This window comes from Centroberyx gerrardi, chromosome 9 (genome assembly GCF_048128805.1).
Source record: "Centroberyx gerrardi isolate f3 chromosome 9, fCenGer3.hap1.cur.20231027, whole genome shotgun sequence".
Lineage (NCBI taxonomy): Eukaryota > Metazoa > Chordata > Actinopteri > Beryciformes > Berycidae > Centroberyx > Centroberyx gerrardi.
In genome coordinates, this window is record NC_136005.1 from 13054422 (window position 1) to 13075254 (window position 20833).

The 20833-nt window shown below is 48.3% G+C and overlaps 1 protein-coding gene across 1 annotated transcript in view; it reads right to left on the minus strand.

Moving 5' to 3' along the window:
• Positions 1-574: 574 nt before the first annotated feature.
• The window catches only part of midn (midnolin), a 30789-nt gene continuing 10530 nt past the window's right edge, over positions 575-20833 (minus strand). The window contains exons 5-8 of the mRNA XM_071926003.2: positions 14143-14706; positions 12506-12629; positions 11909-12232; positions 575-4430 (exon numbers count right to left, since the gene is read on the minus strand). Coding sequence (XP_071782104.1) covers positions 4168-4430; positions 11909-12232; positions 12506-12629; positions 14143-14706 — 1275 coding nt within the window. The 3' untranslated portion in view covers positions 575-4167. The remainder of the gene's footprint in view (positions 4431-11908; positions 12233-12505; positions 12630-14142; positions 14707-20833) is intronic.

Here is a 20833-nt window from a genome sequence, read left to right on the forward strand (position 1 = left end):
CGTCCTTTCAAGTTCAACACCCTTTCAGGTATTTCCTGATGCTCCAAGTCAAGCTCTGTTCTCAGCCTCGCCAAGTACAAGAGACTCGGCTACGAGTGCTGCTTCAAAACACCTTTTGCTGTAAGTACATGTGTCAGGAAGCCGGCTTCACATGGCGTAGCACTTGCTCTTTCTCCTCTACTCCTTTCCCCCCTCCATCTCCAATCTGTCACTCCACTTCGATATTCTGTCTCATCTTGAGCCTGGCTCTACTGGCAGATGTGGAGAACGCTTCTGTTGGCTCGCTCACTGAACATGTCTTGATGCCCCCACCCCTCCACCCCCACCCCCACCCCTCAACCAGCTGGTATAGTACACAATCGTTCGTTACATGAGGTTTTGATATAGAGTAAGGCAATACTTTATCAATGCAGTATCTATAGCTTCTCTACTTTTTCATATGCCGCTCATATCTAGTTACCTTGGGAAATAGATTCTCACATGAAATATTACACTGAATAGCAACTTTCACTCAATACCTCAAACTCAATGTTATTGAATGAGTTGGTAATGAATCCTCACGCAGACAACCTGGTGTACTCATTTTGTTTTTTTTATTTATTACCTAAAAAAAAGAAAAATGTTCTATCACAAGTCACACTGAAATGTATTGCTTAAGAAAAAAAAATATATTCATATATTTTTTAGTTTTTTTTTTGTTTGTTTTTTTTTGGAAACTGATCATTTCCATTATATTCCACCAAAAACAAAAGTTTCGGACGTAAGCATCAGTTGCTGCTATGTCCCAACGACCTTCTCCCCCACTTTAGAAAATGCACAAAGAAATACATAATTCACAGTTACCATTTTGGTTTCATAAATTAATACAGTCACACATGTGCTACACCGGTCTAGAGCTAGAACATTGTAAATTGTATTCTTGAATCCTGTTATTATTTTCAATGGTTGGCTACAAGAAAGAACAGGCAACTTAAATGATGTGATCAGAATTCCACCAACATACTGTTTTTTCCCCTCTGTAATGCCCCCAACCCACTTGTTTAAATCCCAACATCCCTTGTCATCTTTTTTGTTTTGTTTCATCTTTTTGAATTTCACACAGAAGTGAGGCACACACAGAGTATAGTTCATACATATACAAAAAAAATTAAATAAAATTTGGGAGGGGCAGGGGGGGTAAATTGTCCTTTAACATGTTGTATCCAAGGAAACGGGAAGTGCATGTAGTCTGGAGTCCTCAGAGGACTTTCCTATTCTGAATCACGGCTGTTTGTTGCCATGTAAGTACTGTGGTCAAACTTCCTCAGCTAACATAAGTTATGCAAATTTGTAGCTTTTGCAGCTTGTTGGTGGCGGAGGGATGGGAGGAGAGGGATACGAGGTTCGGACAACGGAGACCAACAAGCATGGCGACACGATGAAGAAACGGGAGAAAGACAATATTTGAGGAACAACACCGACTTTTGAATAGTAATCGATTCACTCAAACAAGCTTTACCCCTAAAATCTACGACTCTCATGGCTGCGACTACCACAGTCTTGTATATCAATCAATGGAAACAATTTGTTCAGCTTAAAATCTGACACTGACACTGCAAGGGCAACGTTTTAAGGCACAGAAGCCTTGACATAATAGAGACTCCACCAGCTAAAAGCACTAAACAAGAGATGCCCAGTGTCCTCAGTGACAAAATGGTGCCTTGATGACAACAAGTCCGACAACGATACACAGAAAGTTTAAAAACCGAGAAAAAAAAAACAAAAAAAAAAACATTCCCGCCCCCATTGTCCCCAAGTGTCTCATTTTTAGTGAAAGGTAAGGCCACTTAAAAAAAAGATGAGGTTCACCAAAAAGGTAATCTCTCACTGCAATCTCTGGGAGTGCAATTGTGGTAGGGTGGTCGATCAATCAGACAGACAGACAGATAAACGACAGACAGTCAGACTAGATGCTTCTCTAGAATAGGTTCGGGTGTGATGGAAAGTACTGTATATCCGCTGGTCCATTGGTTCCCTGCTAGTACGTCCACATGAGCCTTGGGTGTTGTTCAGGCTGGGAGGAGGGGAGGTGGCGATACGGTTCGTAGGCTGTCTGGGTCCTTGAGAATCACGGGGGGTAAAACCAGCGTTTAGGGAGTAGAGAGTCAGTTGCTCTTTGCTCATCATCATCATCATCATCATCGTCATCATCATCACCTTCATTGTCACAGAGCAGGAATGTTCAGTGCTGAGCAAGATATGAGTCCATTCTTACTTCATCTGTTTTGGTTTTGCGTTGTAATACTTTAGCAGGACACTGTTGTTCTAACAATGAAAAATAAAATTACAAAACCTAACCAACAAAAGCAGCGTTGTTTATTTTCTTCACAAATTCATGCATGTTGTTAACCTCCATCCCCACAGCACCAGTTTCTCGTATTTTTTTTTCTTCCATCAATAGAAAAAAGATCAGTATAATTCACACTTTTGCATGCAAAGAAAACTTTAACCTCCCCGCTTTTTTTTTTTTTTTTAAAGTCCCCAGGTGTAGCAGCAAAACTGTGAAAGGCCTAACCTGATATGTCAGTGGATGTACTGGTGGAGGCACTAGATAATGACGCTGGATACGGATCCCACTTATCTCTCTTTGCCAATAATAAAAATATAGTCAACATTATCAGGACTTGTGGTAAAGGTTTACATCGAATGGGCCTAAAACTGGGAACCATCTTTACAAGTTTGACGTTTCGTTCTATGACAGTAGAAAGTAGTGACCCATGCATTCACTGCACTGATCTTCATGATTTGAGTAACTATGGGGATTTGGGAAAAAACAACTTTGACAAAGACATGGGATATTCTAAATCAATTTACACTAAAGTCACACATACACACACCCTCATAAAACTTTGCCAATCATCACATTAATGTACACAAAGTCTAGTACAAACCCTCAACAAGTCCATTCAGGTCTGTAAGACATGAGGTGGGCTGGATGAAAATTATTCCTTATCATTTGTTGTGGCTAAATGACTATAATATATGCATGAGCTAATGAATGATTGAATGGATATACGTACTTGTTGGTAGTCAATGACTTGACTAAAGCCACAGAGGGCTGCTGTTTTTTGAAAACAGCAGATAGGAAGAGAAATAAAAATAGATTTTTTTTTTCCATATACATTTTAAAGATTTTAAAATCCTCTAAAGCACTTTCTGTTAATATTAATTCATTTTGTTTATTCATTAATCATTCCTATCAATACCCTATGTCACTGAGGTTGATATCAATACTTCCATATTAATTTTTTATTCTATTTCAGGCCCCACCTCTTTCTTGCACACTTTGACCAGCTGTTATAAATCATGAAAATGTGCAAATCAACAACTACTTTGAACTGTTATATGAAAACCTGAATGCTTTGTGAACAATGCTACATATTTTTGTTTAGAAAAAATAATAATACGTTTCAAAATGAAAAAAAAAAAAAAAAAAAGTTTAACCACCCCGTAACAGGTAAAAACTGGACTCTGGTTGGTGAGTTTTGAGATCGATAAGAATGCCCGTTGGAATAGTCCATAGTTCGGCAGCCTGATGAGTTTCTGCCATTCATGTGATTAGGAAACACTTGGAGCCTACTGAGGCCTCTGGTGCGCCTATCTGTTCACTAGTCCAGTGTGGATCTCTTCATAGCTGTCCAGAGTGCGCCTTAGAAAAAAAAAATCATAAAAAGAAATTCAGAAAATACCACCACCACCACCACCCACTGAATTCTGCTATGCTCAAGTTCAGGTATGGTTCATCCTTGTTTAGGGCAGTACATCATTTGCAGTCTCTGTAAGCATATCGCAAGTCTTGTACACCGTTAAGTCCTGTTGTTTCCTTTCCAAATCCAAGCATCAAAATATAGTTCTGTTGTTATTGTTGCTGTTTTTCACAAGGTTGACTGTGAAGGACAGAATGGGATGAAAAGTCTGCAGGGAGCCTTTCTCATGTGACAGACGCTCGTCACAAGGAGCCATTATGATAACTTTATGATTTCCTCTTTGCACAAGGCATCTTTGCACACTACTGTCTCAACTCCTGCCAATCCATCCCCTCACAAAATATCTCTAAATCAATCCCAATCAATGCTTTGCACCTCTCTGGATCCAGCCCCCCCCCGCTGGGCGCGCGGAGCAGACGGCTCAGGCCATGACGAACTCGGACTTCATGTCGGCCTTGACGTCGGGTTTCCACACCGAATCGTCAAAGTCCAGGTCCAGGGAGCCCTCGCTGGACATGCTGCTGTTACTGTTACTGCGTCCCGCCTTGCGGTTGGGCAGCCACTGGTAGGGGGCGCGCTGGTCCCGCCTGGCCTTCCTGCGCAGGCGCTTCTGCTGCATCAACAGCTGCAGGCGCTCCACCTTGCAGCGAGTTGCACGGTTCTCGGTCTGACGCAGGCGGTCACCTGGACAGAGGAGAGGACAGGAGAGGAGGGGTTAGGCAATTATACATTCCTCTTCGCATGAGGTCGAGTTTATTGCAGTAAATACAAAATAATTCAGCTGGGTTTGAGAGGGATAATATGATAGAATAGCTCTAGGAAGGGTAGCATTGGTGTGTGTGTGTGTGTGTGTAGCAGATATACACACAGGCAGCCTTGATGACAATGCTTGGACTCAAACACACATGCTAGGATAATTCCCTAGACTGTGGCACACACACACACACACACACACACACACACACCAAGCGCGCAGTGTAACATTGGAATTTTGTACTTAACCTCCCCCACTGAGCCCCTTGAGCCCTCCATGCTATTCCATCCCCTTATTGCTGTGTGGGGAAACCTGCTTGGGCCCGATTCTCCTTGAGAACCCAGAGCAAGGCCAGTATACTAACAAACACACAAGACAGAGACAACGCATTCCAATAGCTGCCTGTCATATCTGCACACATAATTGCAGATGACATGCCACAACGACTGGATGTGCTACTAAGTGCATTTCCAGCTGTTGATGTGCCTATAGCAGAATCCAGTCTCCAGGGAGAGGCCTTCCACAGCACTGTGAATGCCTGCCCACAGTGGCCAAGTCAAGCCTAATTCCATTTATACGTATATTCAGGGGCTTGGAAGGAAGGGAAAGCAACCACAATCTATTAGCTAGCTCCATTAGTATCTGTCTGGGAATGAAATAATTAAATAATGGGCTAGAATGTCAATAAACCAAAGCACAGCACCCGTCTCTGCCTCTCCTGCACACACTAGCACAAAAACACAAAAACACACACACACACACACACACACACACACACTGAAACTCGCATTCAAGCACATCATGTATTCACACAAAAACACTTACAGAATTTGTACACACATGCATGCACATATACACACACGCGCGCAGCCGCATGCACGCACATACACACACACACACAGCAGCAACAGCCGCAGTAGCTTTTAACATGGATCGATGGCAAATTAAAAAGACCTATTGATTAAACCTTAGCTCTAGTGCAGCCATCCATCTCAGGCCCAGGACAACGCTATTGGCTTTCAATAGAAAATGCAAGCGAATGGAAATTGTAAGCGGAGAGAGAGAGAGGGAGAGGGAGAGAGAGAGAGAGAGAGAGAGAGAGAGAGAGAGAGAGAGAGAGAGAAAGATTGGCTTTTTTCTTCTTTTCCTTTTTTATGGCTGCGGCTTCCTGCTCCCAGCTCATTGACCCAACAACCCCCCACCCCCCTTCTCTCCCCACAGGCCCCCCACCTCTTCCACCCATCACACACACAGAGCCCCCCCTCCAGCTCTTGCCCCATGTCTCCCCAGAGACAGATAGGTGGGGCAGTGTGAAGGAGGGCAAGGAGGAGGAGGGTTGGGAGGGCTAAGGAATTCCTCCCCCAGGGGTGAGAGGGGGGATAGAGGAAAGGACGGAGGAAGAGGGCGGAGGGTAAAGGATCAGCCGTAGGTGGCAGTTTTCCGAATCAATTGTGCCCTCCTCCGCTCTTCCTCCCCCCCATCGGAATGAATTCCGGACTCTGTGTGGGCTTAATTTACCTCTTTCCCTCATTTGCTTATCGGATCGAGCAGTGCAGAGCCATTCTCCGGCTATAAATATTCACCGCTGTCTGGCAGCGCATACTAAAGAACCAAACCACCGCCGAGCAGCCCCGACGCTGCTTTTGGAGAACAGAATGGATGCGAATGGAGTTAACAGAAAAGAATGCGAGGCTTATTCACATTACATTTCTTATACACAGACACATATGTTTTAGGTCTGATACAAGTGTGTGTGTGTGTGTGTGTGTGTGCATCCAGATGCTGTGTGTGCTGTGTGTGAGGGCAGAGCGTCATCTCTAGAGAATAGGGGGTATGCTGGGGGAGGCGGGGGGGGTCTTCCTACATTAGGGCCATTGTTCCGCTGCCTCAGCTCCATGTGACATCCATATACACTGCCGCAGGGCTTTGTTCCCCCTCCAGTCCTCCCTCTACCCCTTCTTCCCTCGTGTCGACTAGCCAAGAGCGAAACCACCCCTCGGCTGTGTCGTAATACGGCTGTACGCAATTATACCGCACAAAGCCAGCGCACACAGTTTCTGTTTCTCTGTATCTTGTGTTCCTGGTACTATTTGCCTTTGGAGTTGCTCAGTCGCTGTTAGTGGTTCAACCTGCTGAAGTCGGTTGAGTGAGGAGTGGCTGGGGCCTGGGGCAGGCCTCGCCGCATGCAGGCGCGCGCACACACACACACACACACACACACACACACACACACACACACAAACAGAGAAAAGGGCAGTTTGGTGGTCCGGTATGAGGTCTTGGCCTTTGGCTTGGCAGGAGCCTTGGGAATGTGCCTGGAGCTAAACCAAACCTGTGTGTGTGTGTGTGTGTGTGTGTGTGTGTGTGTCCATTCATCAGCGTCACTACCGGAGCCCTGGGCGGCTGGGCCGGACACAGCTGGCCACTGGGACACTCCAGACTATGTTTATGACAGTAGGACTATTATTAGGGCTGGCTAAGAAGGGCAGACTATACACACACACACACACACTCACATGCGCACACAAACACACAGACTGGCCCAGAGTCTGGCTGCAGAGACTGTGGGCTTGACGTGAGCACAATAACCTTGGAGGACCCATAGAGAGAGAGAGAGAGAGAGAGAGAGAGAGAGAGAGAGAGAGAGAGAGAGAGAGAGAGAGAGAGAGAGAGAGAGAGAGAGAGAGAGATCAACCCTCCTACATCCTCATATACACCCCTGAGTGACACAGAGAAGGCAGATGAGGAAGCAACAGCAGATCTTTTCTTAGAAGCCTGCAGTGGAAGATATGAAACTGAGGACAGGTCAGGGCCGCAGAGAAGACGGAAACACCAGTCTCCCTTTCCTCCTCTCTCATTTTACCCTTCCTCTCTCCTGCCTGCTAAGCACACCAAAACTCAACCCAGAGCAGAGAAGTTCACCAGCCCCAAATTCTCCTCTCAAAAAAGAAAGCCAAGGACTTTGACACGAGCCCTGTAAACACACCGCACACTGCAGAGGAAGCGAGAGAAAGACAGACAGTGAGAGAGGGAGAGACAGAGACAGAAAGAAGGGGTGATCTATGAATAATCAATGCGTCAGTCCGTTTTCCTTGCCTTATAAAGCACCACCCCAGCAACACAGCAAGGACTGAGGGAGGGAGCAAAGACGGGTGGGAGGGAGGGATGGATGGAGAGAGGAGAGGAGAGGGAGAGGATGGAGGTAGAGGAGGGAGGAGGGCTGCAGTGTGCAGGACGCAGGGGGAGATTAAAGGAGCTTCTCCTTTTATTGATTGTATAAAGATTGGCCTTCATTAGCAGTTGTCTTAGTGCTGTTGTTTGTTTGTTTGCCTTGATAAGTCTTGTGATCTTGCAGAGAGAACATTGTGTTTGCTCAGCATCCAGGGAACCAGGGAAAAGAGGAGGGGCGGTTACAGATAGAGGATGAGAGAGAGAGAGAAAGAGTGAAAGAGAGAGAGAGATAGAGGGAAGAGAGAAAGAGAAGAGAAATTCACATTGCAGCAAAGTCAGCCTTGATTTCCTCTGGTATTACCGTCTGCTCTTTTTGTGGCCTCTGTCTCCATTCTATTCCAAGTGTCGGCAAGTGAATAGGGTCAAATTCCCCTGTAATATTCTAAAATTACATGAATTTGCCGCTAACCACTGAACATGAAGCGTGTCCTTATAATATTTCCATTTATTTGAGATCACAACGTGACATTCACAGATGTGATGAGGGACATTTTCAGAGTCATTCAGCCAAGCCCCTCAGGCCTCCCTGTGTTAATCTGGTTTACATGCATGGTGGAATTGGGTGAAGGAGCATTTGGGTGCAGATCTGCCCCCATCACATCAGACCTAGCACTCCACAGCCCTCTGACCTATCAAAGTCAATCTTTTGGAGCCCTGTAGCTCTAGATCTAGAGGCAAGCAACAGTCAGGTCCATGAGGGAGCCCTCTAAAGAACCTAGGAACCCAGAATAGATGGACCCAGCAAATCAAACAGGAGGCCTAAATGAGCTATCCAGTCAAACAACAGAAAAATGTGAGCCAGCCAATCAGACAGAAACTGAAGCAACCAATCAAAGCGGAGCTAATATGAGCATTTTGACAGCCAGTGAAAGGGCATCGACAGCCCTGCAGGGAGACAAGCTCTTCAATGACTTTTAGACTTAATTTGCATTCTCTCTCTCTCCCTCTCTTTCTCCTTGTCGACAATGAAAGGGCACCTGATGTGCTTGGCTGGCTTTGCTAGATAGCTCTGTGCTGTATTGCGTCGCTGGGGCATTTGCTGAGTTACTGGTGCGCGTGTGTCAGTGTGTGTGTGTGTGTGTGTGTCACCGGCCGCAGCAGTCTTACATGTGTGATGACAGACGAATGAAGCTTGCCGGTGGATAATGCATGGTACCTTGGCCCAGCAGGTCAAGGCTTAAATACAGGGCACAATGAGACTGAAGGCTCGGGGCATGTGATCTTTCTCTGTCTCTCTCTCATTCTGCTCCCCTGTCCCTCTACCTTCCTACCTCCCTCCCTCCTTCTTCTGCTCGCCCAGCCCCAGCCTGTACTAAGCTAACTTGACCTGACAGATCGAAAGGGGACGGGAGGGGGTAAAGGGATGTGGAAGGGACAGAAGAGGGGAAGGAGGCACTGGGGAAAGGGAGCTGTCCCCCTTTCATTCAGTGCTAATTTTGCCCCTGCTTTGCCCCTCTCTGCGTGCCTGTGTTGAACTAAGCAGCTGCAGTGGGAGTGGGTCTAAAAGGCAGCCCTATAATCCCATAGCCCTCCCCTCCTTTGCCCCACAATGGCTCAGCCTGGTGCCCTGTATGCAGCCCCAGTCCCTGGCCCCCACACAATGGGTTTGGCTGGGCAGGGGGCTAGAGGGAAGAAGGCGGGGGTGCAGGGGAGGTCCACCACACTCAGCAAAGGAATTTAGCTAACAATCAGCCTGCCAGGCCGTCCCAAAGCCCTCCTGTTCGAATCCAACACTGATCCTGGGCTGACAAAGCCCTGCACTCAGCAATACTATACACCCAGCCACGAAACCAAGCTAGTCGCCTAGCCTTTAACCAGGCATTTGTGGCTGTGTGTGTGTATGTGTGTGTGTGTGTGTGTGTGTGTGTGTGTGTGTGTGTGTGTGTGTGTGTGTGTGTTCAAGCTTTTTATTCACGCCTGTCTTCATCCCTTCGCACATGAACTTGCAGTGGAAAGGGTAAAGGCTCTCAGGAGACAGCCAAGCTATGTGACATTTTCAAGAGTCTCAACCTGAGTTAGACTGCTACACACACACACACACACACATTCAGGCAGACACTTCTCCACAGTAAGCACAGGTGATTCCTGTGGCTGAATAGAAGCAGGTTTCTGCGAAGCAGAGTTAAGCTGCAGTGTTAAGTCCAGTAAGTCTTCCATCAGGTGTTGGCTGATAAGACCATCTCAGAGCGCTTAGTCATCGGCTTCCTTAGGATTCCTTGTGGAACGGCGAACAAGCAGCTACACAGCCTCCGTCCACACTAACAGACCAGCACATTCATTGTCTCAGTGAGTTGAACTGTGCTTGGTTGGTCAGGTTACCCATTCACAACACTTTCTGGAAGTGTATACTGTGAACAGGAATTTGGACCAAGGCAGTAAAGTCGGAAAAGGGCATTAGAGAGGCTGTTCTTTCACCTCTTCTGTTTTTTTTTACTTCTCCACTGGAAGCCCTGGTTAATCAGTGGGCAGTTGGTAGACTGATGGACCGGATATAAACACCCATGTGATGAATGGAGGCTTAGTGTTGTGGTTTTAAAACTCCCCCTCCGTGTCCTCCTCCTCTCACTGCCCTGTACTACACAAAGCAAATTCTTTCAGCACTGCGTTTCTGAATAAATCTATCTATTTAAAGGCCAAATGGACACAGACAATGTATTGATGCACAACACAGACATGGAAAGAGAGAGAGGGGTGAATAGGAGGAAGAGAGAGAGAAAGATGGATTTTACAGACGAGGCTGTTTTTGGACGGCAATGGGGGGAAAGAGTGGCATGGGCCGTTGAGTGCAGACGAAGGAGGAGCATGAGAGAGAGAGAGAGAGAGAAGAGGGGAGGACGGAGGGAGTGGGTGGTGGCAGTGAAGGAAGGGTCTTCCCTGAGTTAGGAAAATAAGCCTGTGTTATTCCAACTGTTCGCTGAACACTTGTAAGGGCACCCGGGGTAATGCAGAGGAACCCTGTGCATTCTCAGTGAACTCTTGCTCAGTTCCTATGGCAGAAACGCTCCCATTCTGCTGGAAACAGAAGGTCACAATACAGGGGGCACAGCCAGACTATGTCCGCATGCACAGACAATAGAGGTGTATGCTTCTACTTTTTCAAACAAAGGAAAACATTAAACATTAATCACTCAATTCAAGGATCCTCCCCGTCTGTCTATTCAACAAAATTTACCAGCGGCTCGCAGAAGAATAGCTCGATTTCCTCAACAGGAGATAAAGAGGCAGCAGAGGACAATGCTGTTGCTCTCGGCGCAGCCAGTCTAACCTTACAATACCGACTGAATGTTATCAGTTCTGGACATCTGTCTGACACTCTCAACATCCTGTGTCTCTCCAAGGAAAGGAGACTTTATAACACCCAAACCTAGTCCCAAATTAACATTCGCTTAACTCCAACCCCTCCCCCCGACCTGCCCCTGGGCATGGGCATGGGTATGTCAAGCCTTGTCCAGCCCCAGTCCATACATGCCCCAGCTCCAGCCCCATCTTTAAGAGGTAAGTCAAACCATCCAAAGCCTAATCTAATCTAAACATAGCCCAGCCCAGGCTTGAAGGGGTAAACCTATCTCCTCTGCTGCCTGACAAGTGAAGCCTGACTGAACAGGTCTGGAGAAGCTTGTACTGCATTACTAAGGAGAACCCCCCCCCCCCCCCCCCCCCCCCCGCCCCTACTCCCTCCCTCCCATCTCTTCTTCTCTCTCTCAAACCCCAAGACAATTTCTGTACGAGTGTTTTCTTTTATCTTTTTTTTCCGTGGTTGCCCCGTCAGTATCTCAAAGGTGAAGCTAACAGCTTGAACAAGACCATGATGCAAAATCATCATAACAGAACTGATAGCTAACCAGGATATGTTATGTGAATAGAAACTGAAAGACAAAGCTGATGAGAATTCTCCTATAGGTTGCAATGGAGGCACAGAGCTCATTGAAATTCCTTGACAAGCTTTAGACTGCAGTTGTTTCTCACACACACACACACACACACACACACACACATACTCATCCACAGCCATGACAACTGCAGCAACATCTGCTTCTCAAGGGCTTCAGGGGCTACACAAAGCCGTTGTGTATGTGCGTGTGTGTGTGTGTGCATGTGTGTGTGTGAGTGTGTGTTCTGTTTTTTTGTACATGACATGCTTCCATGAGCATAGTGAGTGTGGAGTAGAGTCACTCACCAGGGGGTTTGCACATGCGGATCTGGCTCTGGCACTGCACCAGCGGATGAAGAGTCGGCGGAGGGCTGCTGGGGCTGCCGGCGGGCACCGAGGTAGCTTTGGCAGAGAGGCCCGTCATGCCAGCGGCCGGGGGTGAAGGAGGGGGTGAGGGGGACGGGGAGGTGGGGGAGCCACACTGGGTCTGGTAACGGAGCTGGGTGAGGGAGGGGGGCACGCCCTGGTAGTGGCGTGTGGCGCTCAGGAGGTCGTTGAGGATCTGCAGAATGGTGCCAATGTCTCGTCTGGGACGCCCACTGCTGTCCTGGCAGTTAGGGTGCAAAGTGCCTGAGAGAGGGACCGAGGGAGAGAAAAGAGTTAGGAGAGATAGCTATTGAGTTATTGATATAAAACAGATTGGAAAAAGACAAGAGTATTTAGGCTATATATATACAGTATATAGTGTAACCAGAGAGAGGAGCCTGGAGTCTATTTTGTTTTATTTTGAAGGTTTTTTTGGGAAGCATAAAATAAGCTTCCAACTAGACCTCACAGTTTGCATGACTATTGCACAGAGCAGTGATAATTCTTAGTTTTTGGCTAGACTCACTGTCCCCTCACCTGAAAAGGTCCCTGAGAAGACTCCGGGAGCGTGGTTGACAAAGCTCTCAATAATGGCGCCAGGCTTACGGGAGCGTGCCGAGGGACTAGTGCCACTGCTGGGGCTCTTGGTGCTGCAGTTAGCCTGGAGAAACACATCCAACACAGACAAAGTGAGGCTTCTACACATGAGAAAGCTGTTGAATCAAAACAAGACACAACATATGTCTCTGCGAAAAATGTCCTCATCCTACATTGCAATAGTGTAACATACTGTATGTTAGCCACCAAGTTGTGCAACGGGACATGCATGCATAACATGAACTGTGCAATGTTGCAAACCATGTTCTGACCTACACTCTAGATATGATGCACGCTATGTCCCAAGATGCTGTCATGGGTATTGTAAGTATCCATTACTTCAGGGTGTCGGAACTAACATTTGCAGTATAGGGTGATGCAAGTAACCTATGTTGTAAAGGGTGATTGTTACAAGAAACCCAGCGAACAGCAAACCTGAGCCCTATGTCCTGGTATGGCCCCATAAGGCAGAGGATCTCTGGTTACCTCCAACTGATATCAGACCCAACTTGGCAACCTGGCTAGTTCGCCTTAACTTGGATCACTCTACCGAGAACTGAAAGTGAAATCGAAACCCACGCAGAGGCCAGTGTTTGTGTGTGTGTGTGTGTGTGTGTGTGTGTGTGTGTGTCAAGCTCGTGAGAGCCAGATGAGGAATAGCCGTTTCCTTTTTCTCATTGCTCCATTGGCCTGTCTTTCTATCTCCCTTGTTGTGAACCAAACTCTCCCACATAGTCCACTGACATCTGGTTCTGTTCCACTTTCCAAAAACTGGAGCTCGGGGAGTGAGAGAAAGTAAATAACAAAGTTGGTTGTTGGAGACAACAAAGTGTGTGTATGTGTGTATGTAGCTGTTCTTAAAGTTCTTAAAGCCAAACTTAGCCTCTTAAAGTTGCCAAATAAAGGGCTGCAAAGGTTAATGACCAATGAGACAACAACCTACGCCTGGAAACAAACTCTAATTCATTAACTGTCTCTCTTCCCCTCTTTTTTCTCTCATTCACTTTATTTTTCTCCCTCTCTTCTCCCCTTTCATCCCATTGGGCTGGATGAGGTCACATGGACGCCATGCCCCCCTGCCTTGCCTAGGTTATGGCTGTGTGCCTACGCATGTGTGTGTGTGTGTGTGCCTGTGTGTACATTTGGGAAGCAGACTGTACCTCTGTGGGGAGTAATTGTTTGGACTGGAGTCTGGTTTGGAAGTGCGCACACATCACGTGTAAACCTTCCCGAGACCTGAGTAAACCACGGGTTTGCCCTCATGCTGCTAGGATATCCCACTAATCTAATCAATTTAATGGAGGATGATTTAGTTGTGTGCATGAGACTCAGGTCAAACGGTCATAACCCATCGCCTCCATTGCTCATTCATGAGAAGGTTAAGTGGATATGATGACGTCAGTATATTTATGTACACTTAAAGCCACTGTAACTCTTATAACAGAGAATATGGCATTCAGTGGACAGTTTAATCCAAAGCACCTTACAGTCTCGTGTTTTTAGCATGCACGGTTCCAGAGGGAATCGAACCCCTAACCCCTGGCTTTTTGTACAGCCATTACATTGTTAAGACTCACCTCAGGGCAGAGGACTGGGGCTACAGGGCTGGCCTGGCTGCTCTGGGGGCTGGGTTGGCCTGAGGAAGGCTGGTGGTGGTGGTGATGATGATGATGATGATGATGGTGGGGTGAGCGGAACAGACCCCCGGGCAAGTGGGACGGGCGTGGGGAGTGGGCTGGAGGAGGAGGAGTAGGGGGGCTACAGTGACTGGAGGAGGGCGACTGGTGGTACATGGGAGGGAGCGGCTGGTGCGTGGAGGGCAGCGGGAAGGAGGGGGAGCCGGGGGGAGAGGGAGTGGAGGGGACCGGGTGAGGCTGGGACAAGTGGGGGTTGGGGTGACTGTGTGGGTGGGGGTGGGGGTGGGGGTGGTGGTGGGAGTGCGGGTGAGGGTGGGGGACGCGGGGCTGCCCTGTGGGCTGTCCCATAGCGCTCTCTGCGTTGCCCCGGGCGATGAGGTGTCTGTGCTGGAGCTGGGGACCGCCGGACTGCTGCGCCGCCAGCTGGAGCTGGACGAACATCATGTGATCGCCCACACGCAGCGCCAAGGTGAGGGGGGAGCGGCCGGACAGGAAGTCACTGACCTGCAGAGAGCAAACAGGAAGAGAGAGACATTGAGTGACTGCAATCATATACCTGGTTCCTAGAAAACAAAACTACTTTGGCAAATGACAAAAGCGGTACACATGACTTATTGACACAGTGGTATTGACAAACTCCACCAAAACTATCCATAGAAAGCCAAAGCCTTTCAAAGAGAGAGAGAGTATCTCCTATGCGTGTTGACTTTTTCCTTTGTAAATGAACTGCCTGTGCCATGGATGGCAGTTCAAATACACAGAACGGCACACAGTCCCCCTCTAGTAGAAAGAGATAGACACACCACATTAGCCCATCCTGCAATCAATCACCATTTTCTAACACTGGCCTATTTACATCTGTTAGGGTGGGGTGGATGAAGAGATCCATTGGAAAGCACACACACACACAAACACACACACACACAAACACACAAACACAGCCCACTCCTGCTTGCTTCCCACTGCCCCTCAGTCAGTTCTTAGTCTGCAGTGCCATTCAGCACAGAGACAAAGGCCACCCTTCTGTCTGGCCCAGGGCCTGAAAAATCAGCCCTGCGTCCAGGAAATACACCCCGCCTGCCTCTCACACACAGAATGGCTGATTGTCCGCGGGTCTGCGGCGGATCTGGAAGGGCTGCCCATTTTTGGAGCTCTGAGAATGGCAACAGGAGCCAAGTGTGGAGGCCCCGACTGACCCACCCGTGGCCCGGACAGACACACACACACAAATACACACAGGATAGCGGAGTTGTCACGACTTGGCTGGAGGACTCACACTAAACAACAAAAGTTCTCTTGTCCCCCCTCCCCTTCCCTTGCCCTTGCTTGCATGTCTGTGGCTCTGCTGCTGTGTCCTGCCACTCACTGCTGATGTGCGTGTGTGTGTGTGTGTGTGTGTGTGTGTGTGTGTGTGTGTGTGTGTGTGCGCGCGCGCGTGCGTGTGTGTGTGTATTGTCTAGGGAGAGGCATTCAGGGGTCAGAAAGCTTCTTCGGGTCCTGAAGACTCAGCAGTAATGACGTCTCAGGTTCTCCCCAAATAGAAGCAAAAAAGAAACAACAGGCTTTGGCTAATACAAAGTGACGCCTCTGTCCAAAAAGGTTTCAACACCCCCTATTGCCTGTGTGCTTTCAGTCCTGAGAGAGGGAGGAAGGGAGGGAGCGAGGGTGAGAGAGGTGGGGTGGGGGTAAGAGAAAGACAGAAGGGAGCACAGAAAAGCTACAGGAGGGGAGGAGAGAGCACAAAGAGGGCAGGAGACAGAGAGAAACAGAAAGTGACAAAGCAGAGAAGGTAAGCCATAGAGAAATACATAAAAAGAGGGAGAAGGAGAGTGAAGGAGAGTGAAGGAGAGCAAAGGTGGCGCTCCCCCCAAAGACCCTGCAGCCTTTGGAGTGTGCTTGTGTGACGCTGGCCCGTAGTTAACCCTGTGAATCACCAGGCTCTGCCCTCCATCACTTCTCTCCCTTTTCTTCTGCTTATTCATTTCTCTATCGACCGCTGCCTCTCTGTAGCCAGGGTGACCTTTGCACATTGGTATTGACACGCCGTGGAAAAGAGGATAGAGGGAGAAGAGAGGCGGGTGAGAGGACGAGGGGGCCGGGGACATCTGACGGTTTGTGTCGCAACAACTAAATAATAACACCCAAAATGGCTAAAACTCCCCATATCTAAAAGGAGACTGGCAGCTAAACAGAAACTGGCATGTCAGAGTGTAAACTCAGGGACTAATGGCTTGTTGATACAGTCCACGCCTGCCATGATTACCCTGCCGTGGTAAAACAATAAACTCAACAGGCCCTGAAACATTGTGTTCTTGTTGAGCCAAGGCAGGGTGTGAAGTGAGGCGGAGAACAGAGCAGGGTGTTAGATGAGATGGCTCTAGGAAACTCCATGTACAAAAAGGTCACCTGTGACCCGACAGACAGGATGTGTGTGTGTGTGTGTGTGTGTGTGTGTGTGTGAAAGAGAAAAAAAGCTGGGGGTGAGAGGGGGAGGGAGCAAGAAAAGAGGAGCGGAGGGGGAGGAGACGTTGATTGTGTCTCTGACTGACAGCTGTCAAGAGAATGAGTCGGCAGTTTGCCAACCCCCAATACACACACACACACACACACACACACACACACTCACCCATATACAAAGTCAGAGGCCCTGAGGGAGACTGGTAGTCCAGTGTTTAGTTTGGAGGGGAGGGAGATTGTGTGTCTTTGCTCTTCATCTCTCTCTCTCTCTCTCTCTCGCGCTCTCTAAGTGTGTGTGTGTGTGTGTGTGTGTGTGTGTGTGGGATGGAAGCAATGACACATCACTATCTGACATGCCTGGGGAAGACTAACTGGAGAGAGAAGAGGGAGATAGTGAGTGAGAGTGAAGGAGAGGGAGAGGGGGGCAGGAGAAACATAAAGATAGAGAGGCGTCTTGATTAGCCTTTAATGACTAGTGTGGATTATTCAAAACCACCAAGATGAAATTCATGTACTCCTACAGAGCTCCCAACACCACATGGCAGACTTCAAATTAGCCTGCTAGAGAGACAAGCTTTCTCCCTCATACTTTGGTTTTTCTCTTTTTCCCTCCTCCATCTCTCCCTCCCTCAGTGGGTTTGTCACTCCTGGTCTTGGCGTCTCAGTCGTTGACTCATAAAGTCAATTTTTAAGTTGCTCACGCAAACCCCGCTTAGTCTCACATACATGCAAGCTAAAAATGCATGCAGAGATCTCCTCCTCTGTAACCATCTGTCTGACTCACATGGGGTCTCCGCACGTACACACACACACCACCCACCACAACGTTTTCTTTAGGTAAGAAATTAAAAGGCCACAAACCCACATAAACATAGACATTTCCCTCGGAGAGAAAATGACAGGGGGATCTCAACTACTATAATCTGACCATTTCCACCATCGGTCACTCTCACATCTCTGCGGTTCCGCCTTCTATTCCCTCAAAAAAATACACAAAAGAAGCCAAAACAAGCCCTCAGGTGTGGAATTCCAGTCTTCCAAACTAAGGCCCGCATCAGTTTCGCCTGACATGTCATTTCCCAACACCTCCGACCGAAAAGGAGGGCGAACAGCTTGTGTAGCTGGGAGCCGGGGGCTGTGGAGTGGAACACCTGAAATAGGGCCTGTTTCCTGAGGGAAGGGAGGAGGCGGAGGATGATACAGGCCGGCCTGCCTGCCAGAGGCTAGATTGGCTAGAGTGATCGTGTAACAGCAAGCCTCTCCCAGACGGAGAGAGACTGTGAGAGAGAGAGAGAGAGGAGGGGGGGGTTGACGGGGGGCCTCTGGAGCTGGAGAGCTGGCTAGCGGATGATTCCCAGAGGTCTCGGCTAGCAGCTCAGCTCCAGTCCAAACATGCCTGTCTGCTCTCAGGAGCACAGCCAAGACAGAAAATGTGGCTGGCTACCGCTGACGTCAGGACAAACACCAGATAGAGCTTTCTGGAACATCACAGGCAAACAAAAGAGAGCTTCTCCGCTTGTCTTTGAGTCTGCAATCCTCCTCCTCCTCCTCCATTTCTTTCTCCACCGTGCTCCTCGTAGTACACTCGACAAATTCCAAGTCTGTACAAAAGCAACTTAAGGCTGTCTGTAGTGGCTTGTTATGAGAGAAGCAAGACAAGGAGAGTGGAGGGCCCCACTTTTGTTGTGTTAAGACAGACAGAGACAGACCAACCCGTCATTGTTCTCTTTCTGATGTAGCACCAGCGGTATGCAAAGAGAAGAGGTAGACAAGAGGTCATGCCATAAGAACAAGGTCTGCGTTTGTTCAGAACAGAGACAACACATAAAGGAGATTATATTTCATTGAAAATATGTGGGCAATGTAATGACAGAGGCGTCTATTCAGTGATATACAGGTGTTGATAAAGAGCCGTCCCCCCTCATTACCATCATTGTTCCTCTCTCAAACTGACCTCCAAGCCATCCCCATCAACCATTTTGTTTTGGTTGTTGGGGACCGGGGTGGCATTTTGTTTAGCAGCAGGCTTTGGTTGCTATGCAGTGACGGGGGAGAATATGATAAGGGGCGGCCAGGGGAGGAGGGGTGGAGCAAAGATGGAGGCAAAGGGGGAGGATGGCAGGAGAGAAGGAGGGAGCAAGGATGTCGAGGGGGATGGGGGATGCGGGAGATGGGGGTAGGGTGTCAGAGTGGTGGTGGTGGTGGGTGATGAAATATTCAGTGAGAGTGTGCCTCTGGCTCCTTCTCTCTTTTTTTCTCTCGACATCTCTGGCTGACAGTTTTATTTATTGGGGTCCCTGTGGTTCAAGGAACTCATTTGCAGTCGTTCTTCCTTTGCACACTAAGCGAACTAAGGGAGAGAGATAAGGAGAGAGGGAGGAGGAGACGTCGAGAGACTGAGGGAGGGTGAGAGGGAGAGGGAGGGAAGGATAGAGAGCGCTGGCAGCACTGAGCTGACATTCATGAACAACTGAGCAGCTTTGTGCTGGAGAAAAGAGGATAGAGGATTGGAGGGCAGGATAGACGGGTGGAGTGAGGGAAGCCTTCAGAGGAGGAAGCAGTCTCCTCCAGCCGTATTCTGGCTCCAATGCAGCCAATGCAGCTGCTCACCTATCAAACAGCCAGGTGAGAGGTTGGGTTCAAACCCTCTGCTTATTAACCCAGCTATCGACCCAGATGTTTTGATCGCACCAGGACACTATTGATAGTCTCTCTGCAGATATACACTGGCTAAAGATGCAATAACAGGCTCTCAAAAGAGAAGAGGAAAAAAAAAAATCAATGACTTGAATCATGCCCCAAATCCTAAAAGCGGGCCGGGTGCTCTTCAAAGGCCCCATTGGAGAGATAGGCGTCTGTAATACTGCCTGATAAGAAACGGAGGGGGCAAGAGGAGCAAGAGAGGACCAGCTGGCCATCACTGAATTTGATCGGCTGAGTGAAAAGAGAGATCAGAATGGCAAAGTTCATAATGATCAGGTTCCTGCTAAAGCCCACACTCCTCACGCTCCAACTGTGACAACAATCCAACTGACCAACTGCATTGAGCTGTTTGACACACACACATACGGCCCTCTCAACCCCCAACCCTCTTGCATTAGCTCCCTTTCAAGTCAAGCAACAGCAAAGAAATCTCTCTCTCTCTCTCTCTCCTTTGCCTGCAGTAAGACAGCACCTGCTGCTCACACTCCCCTCTTTCATAAACACTCCACTGATGCACAGCGCCTTTGATACCCACTGATTAATACATTCTAACCAAGGCCCTGTGTTGGTGGGGAAAGGGGAGGGGGGCATAGCTCAACAACGAGCAGCTTCTGTAACCAGCCACCGAGATTTGTGGATACGTGTAAAAACAACATCATCAGCGGCAACAACGGGAGACAGAGAAAACAACATCTCATCTGCGTGAGACGAAGGTGAATTTTCTCACTGATGGAGCAGAGACACAGAATGAGCATCAGAAATAGGCTTCTAGTCACGTCTAGTTCAGAGGGGGTACAGCCAATAAAGGAGGAGACAGGCCGTAGTCCACCCGGCAGGAGAGGGGTGGGGAGTGTGAGGAGGATGGAGGGAAGAAAGCAAGCAGAGAGGGAGAGAGAAATAACCCCAGAGAATGCAGAGAATGTCTTTAGAAAACACTCTCTTTCTCCAGTTGAATTTGAGAGTGAGTGAATTGACCCGGGTCTTTGGAGACGGCGGTGACAGAAGCCTTGACCCCAGCCTCTCTGGTTCCACAGTAGTGTGCGCCTAATTGGCTTCATTAGACTGGGTGGTGGCCATCAGATGTGATATTCCTGGCCTCCATCCTCCCACACAGTAGCCCCACTAGTCACGACGCCTGCTACTTGAATCACAAAGGCTCAGTGCCGCCAGGGAATGGAAAACAATGACGGTCACGACTCAAATATAGACACATAAGATTCCCCGGCTGCTGGACGAGGGAACGCACAGACACAGAGACATCAAAAATACACATCAGAACGCACACACACACGGATAAATACACACAATGGGACAATGAAATCCTCCGCAAAATCTATCTCTTCCTTGATTGCTTTACAACACACCTTGATTCCCTCCACCCATCCCAGCATCCCCCACCCACAGTGTGTATAAGCATCACAAAGGGGATTATACAGGTGCAAAAATGCTCCGTGATCAGCTTATTAATGCA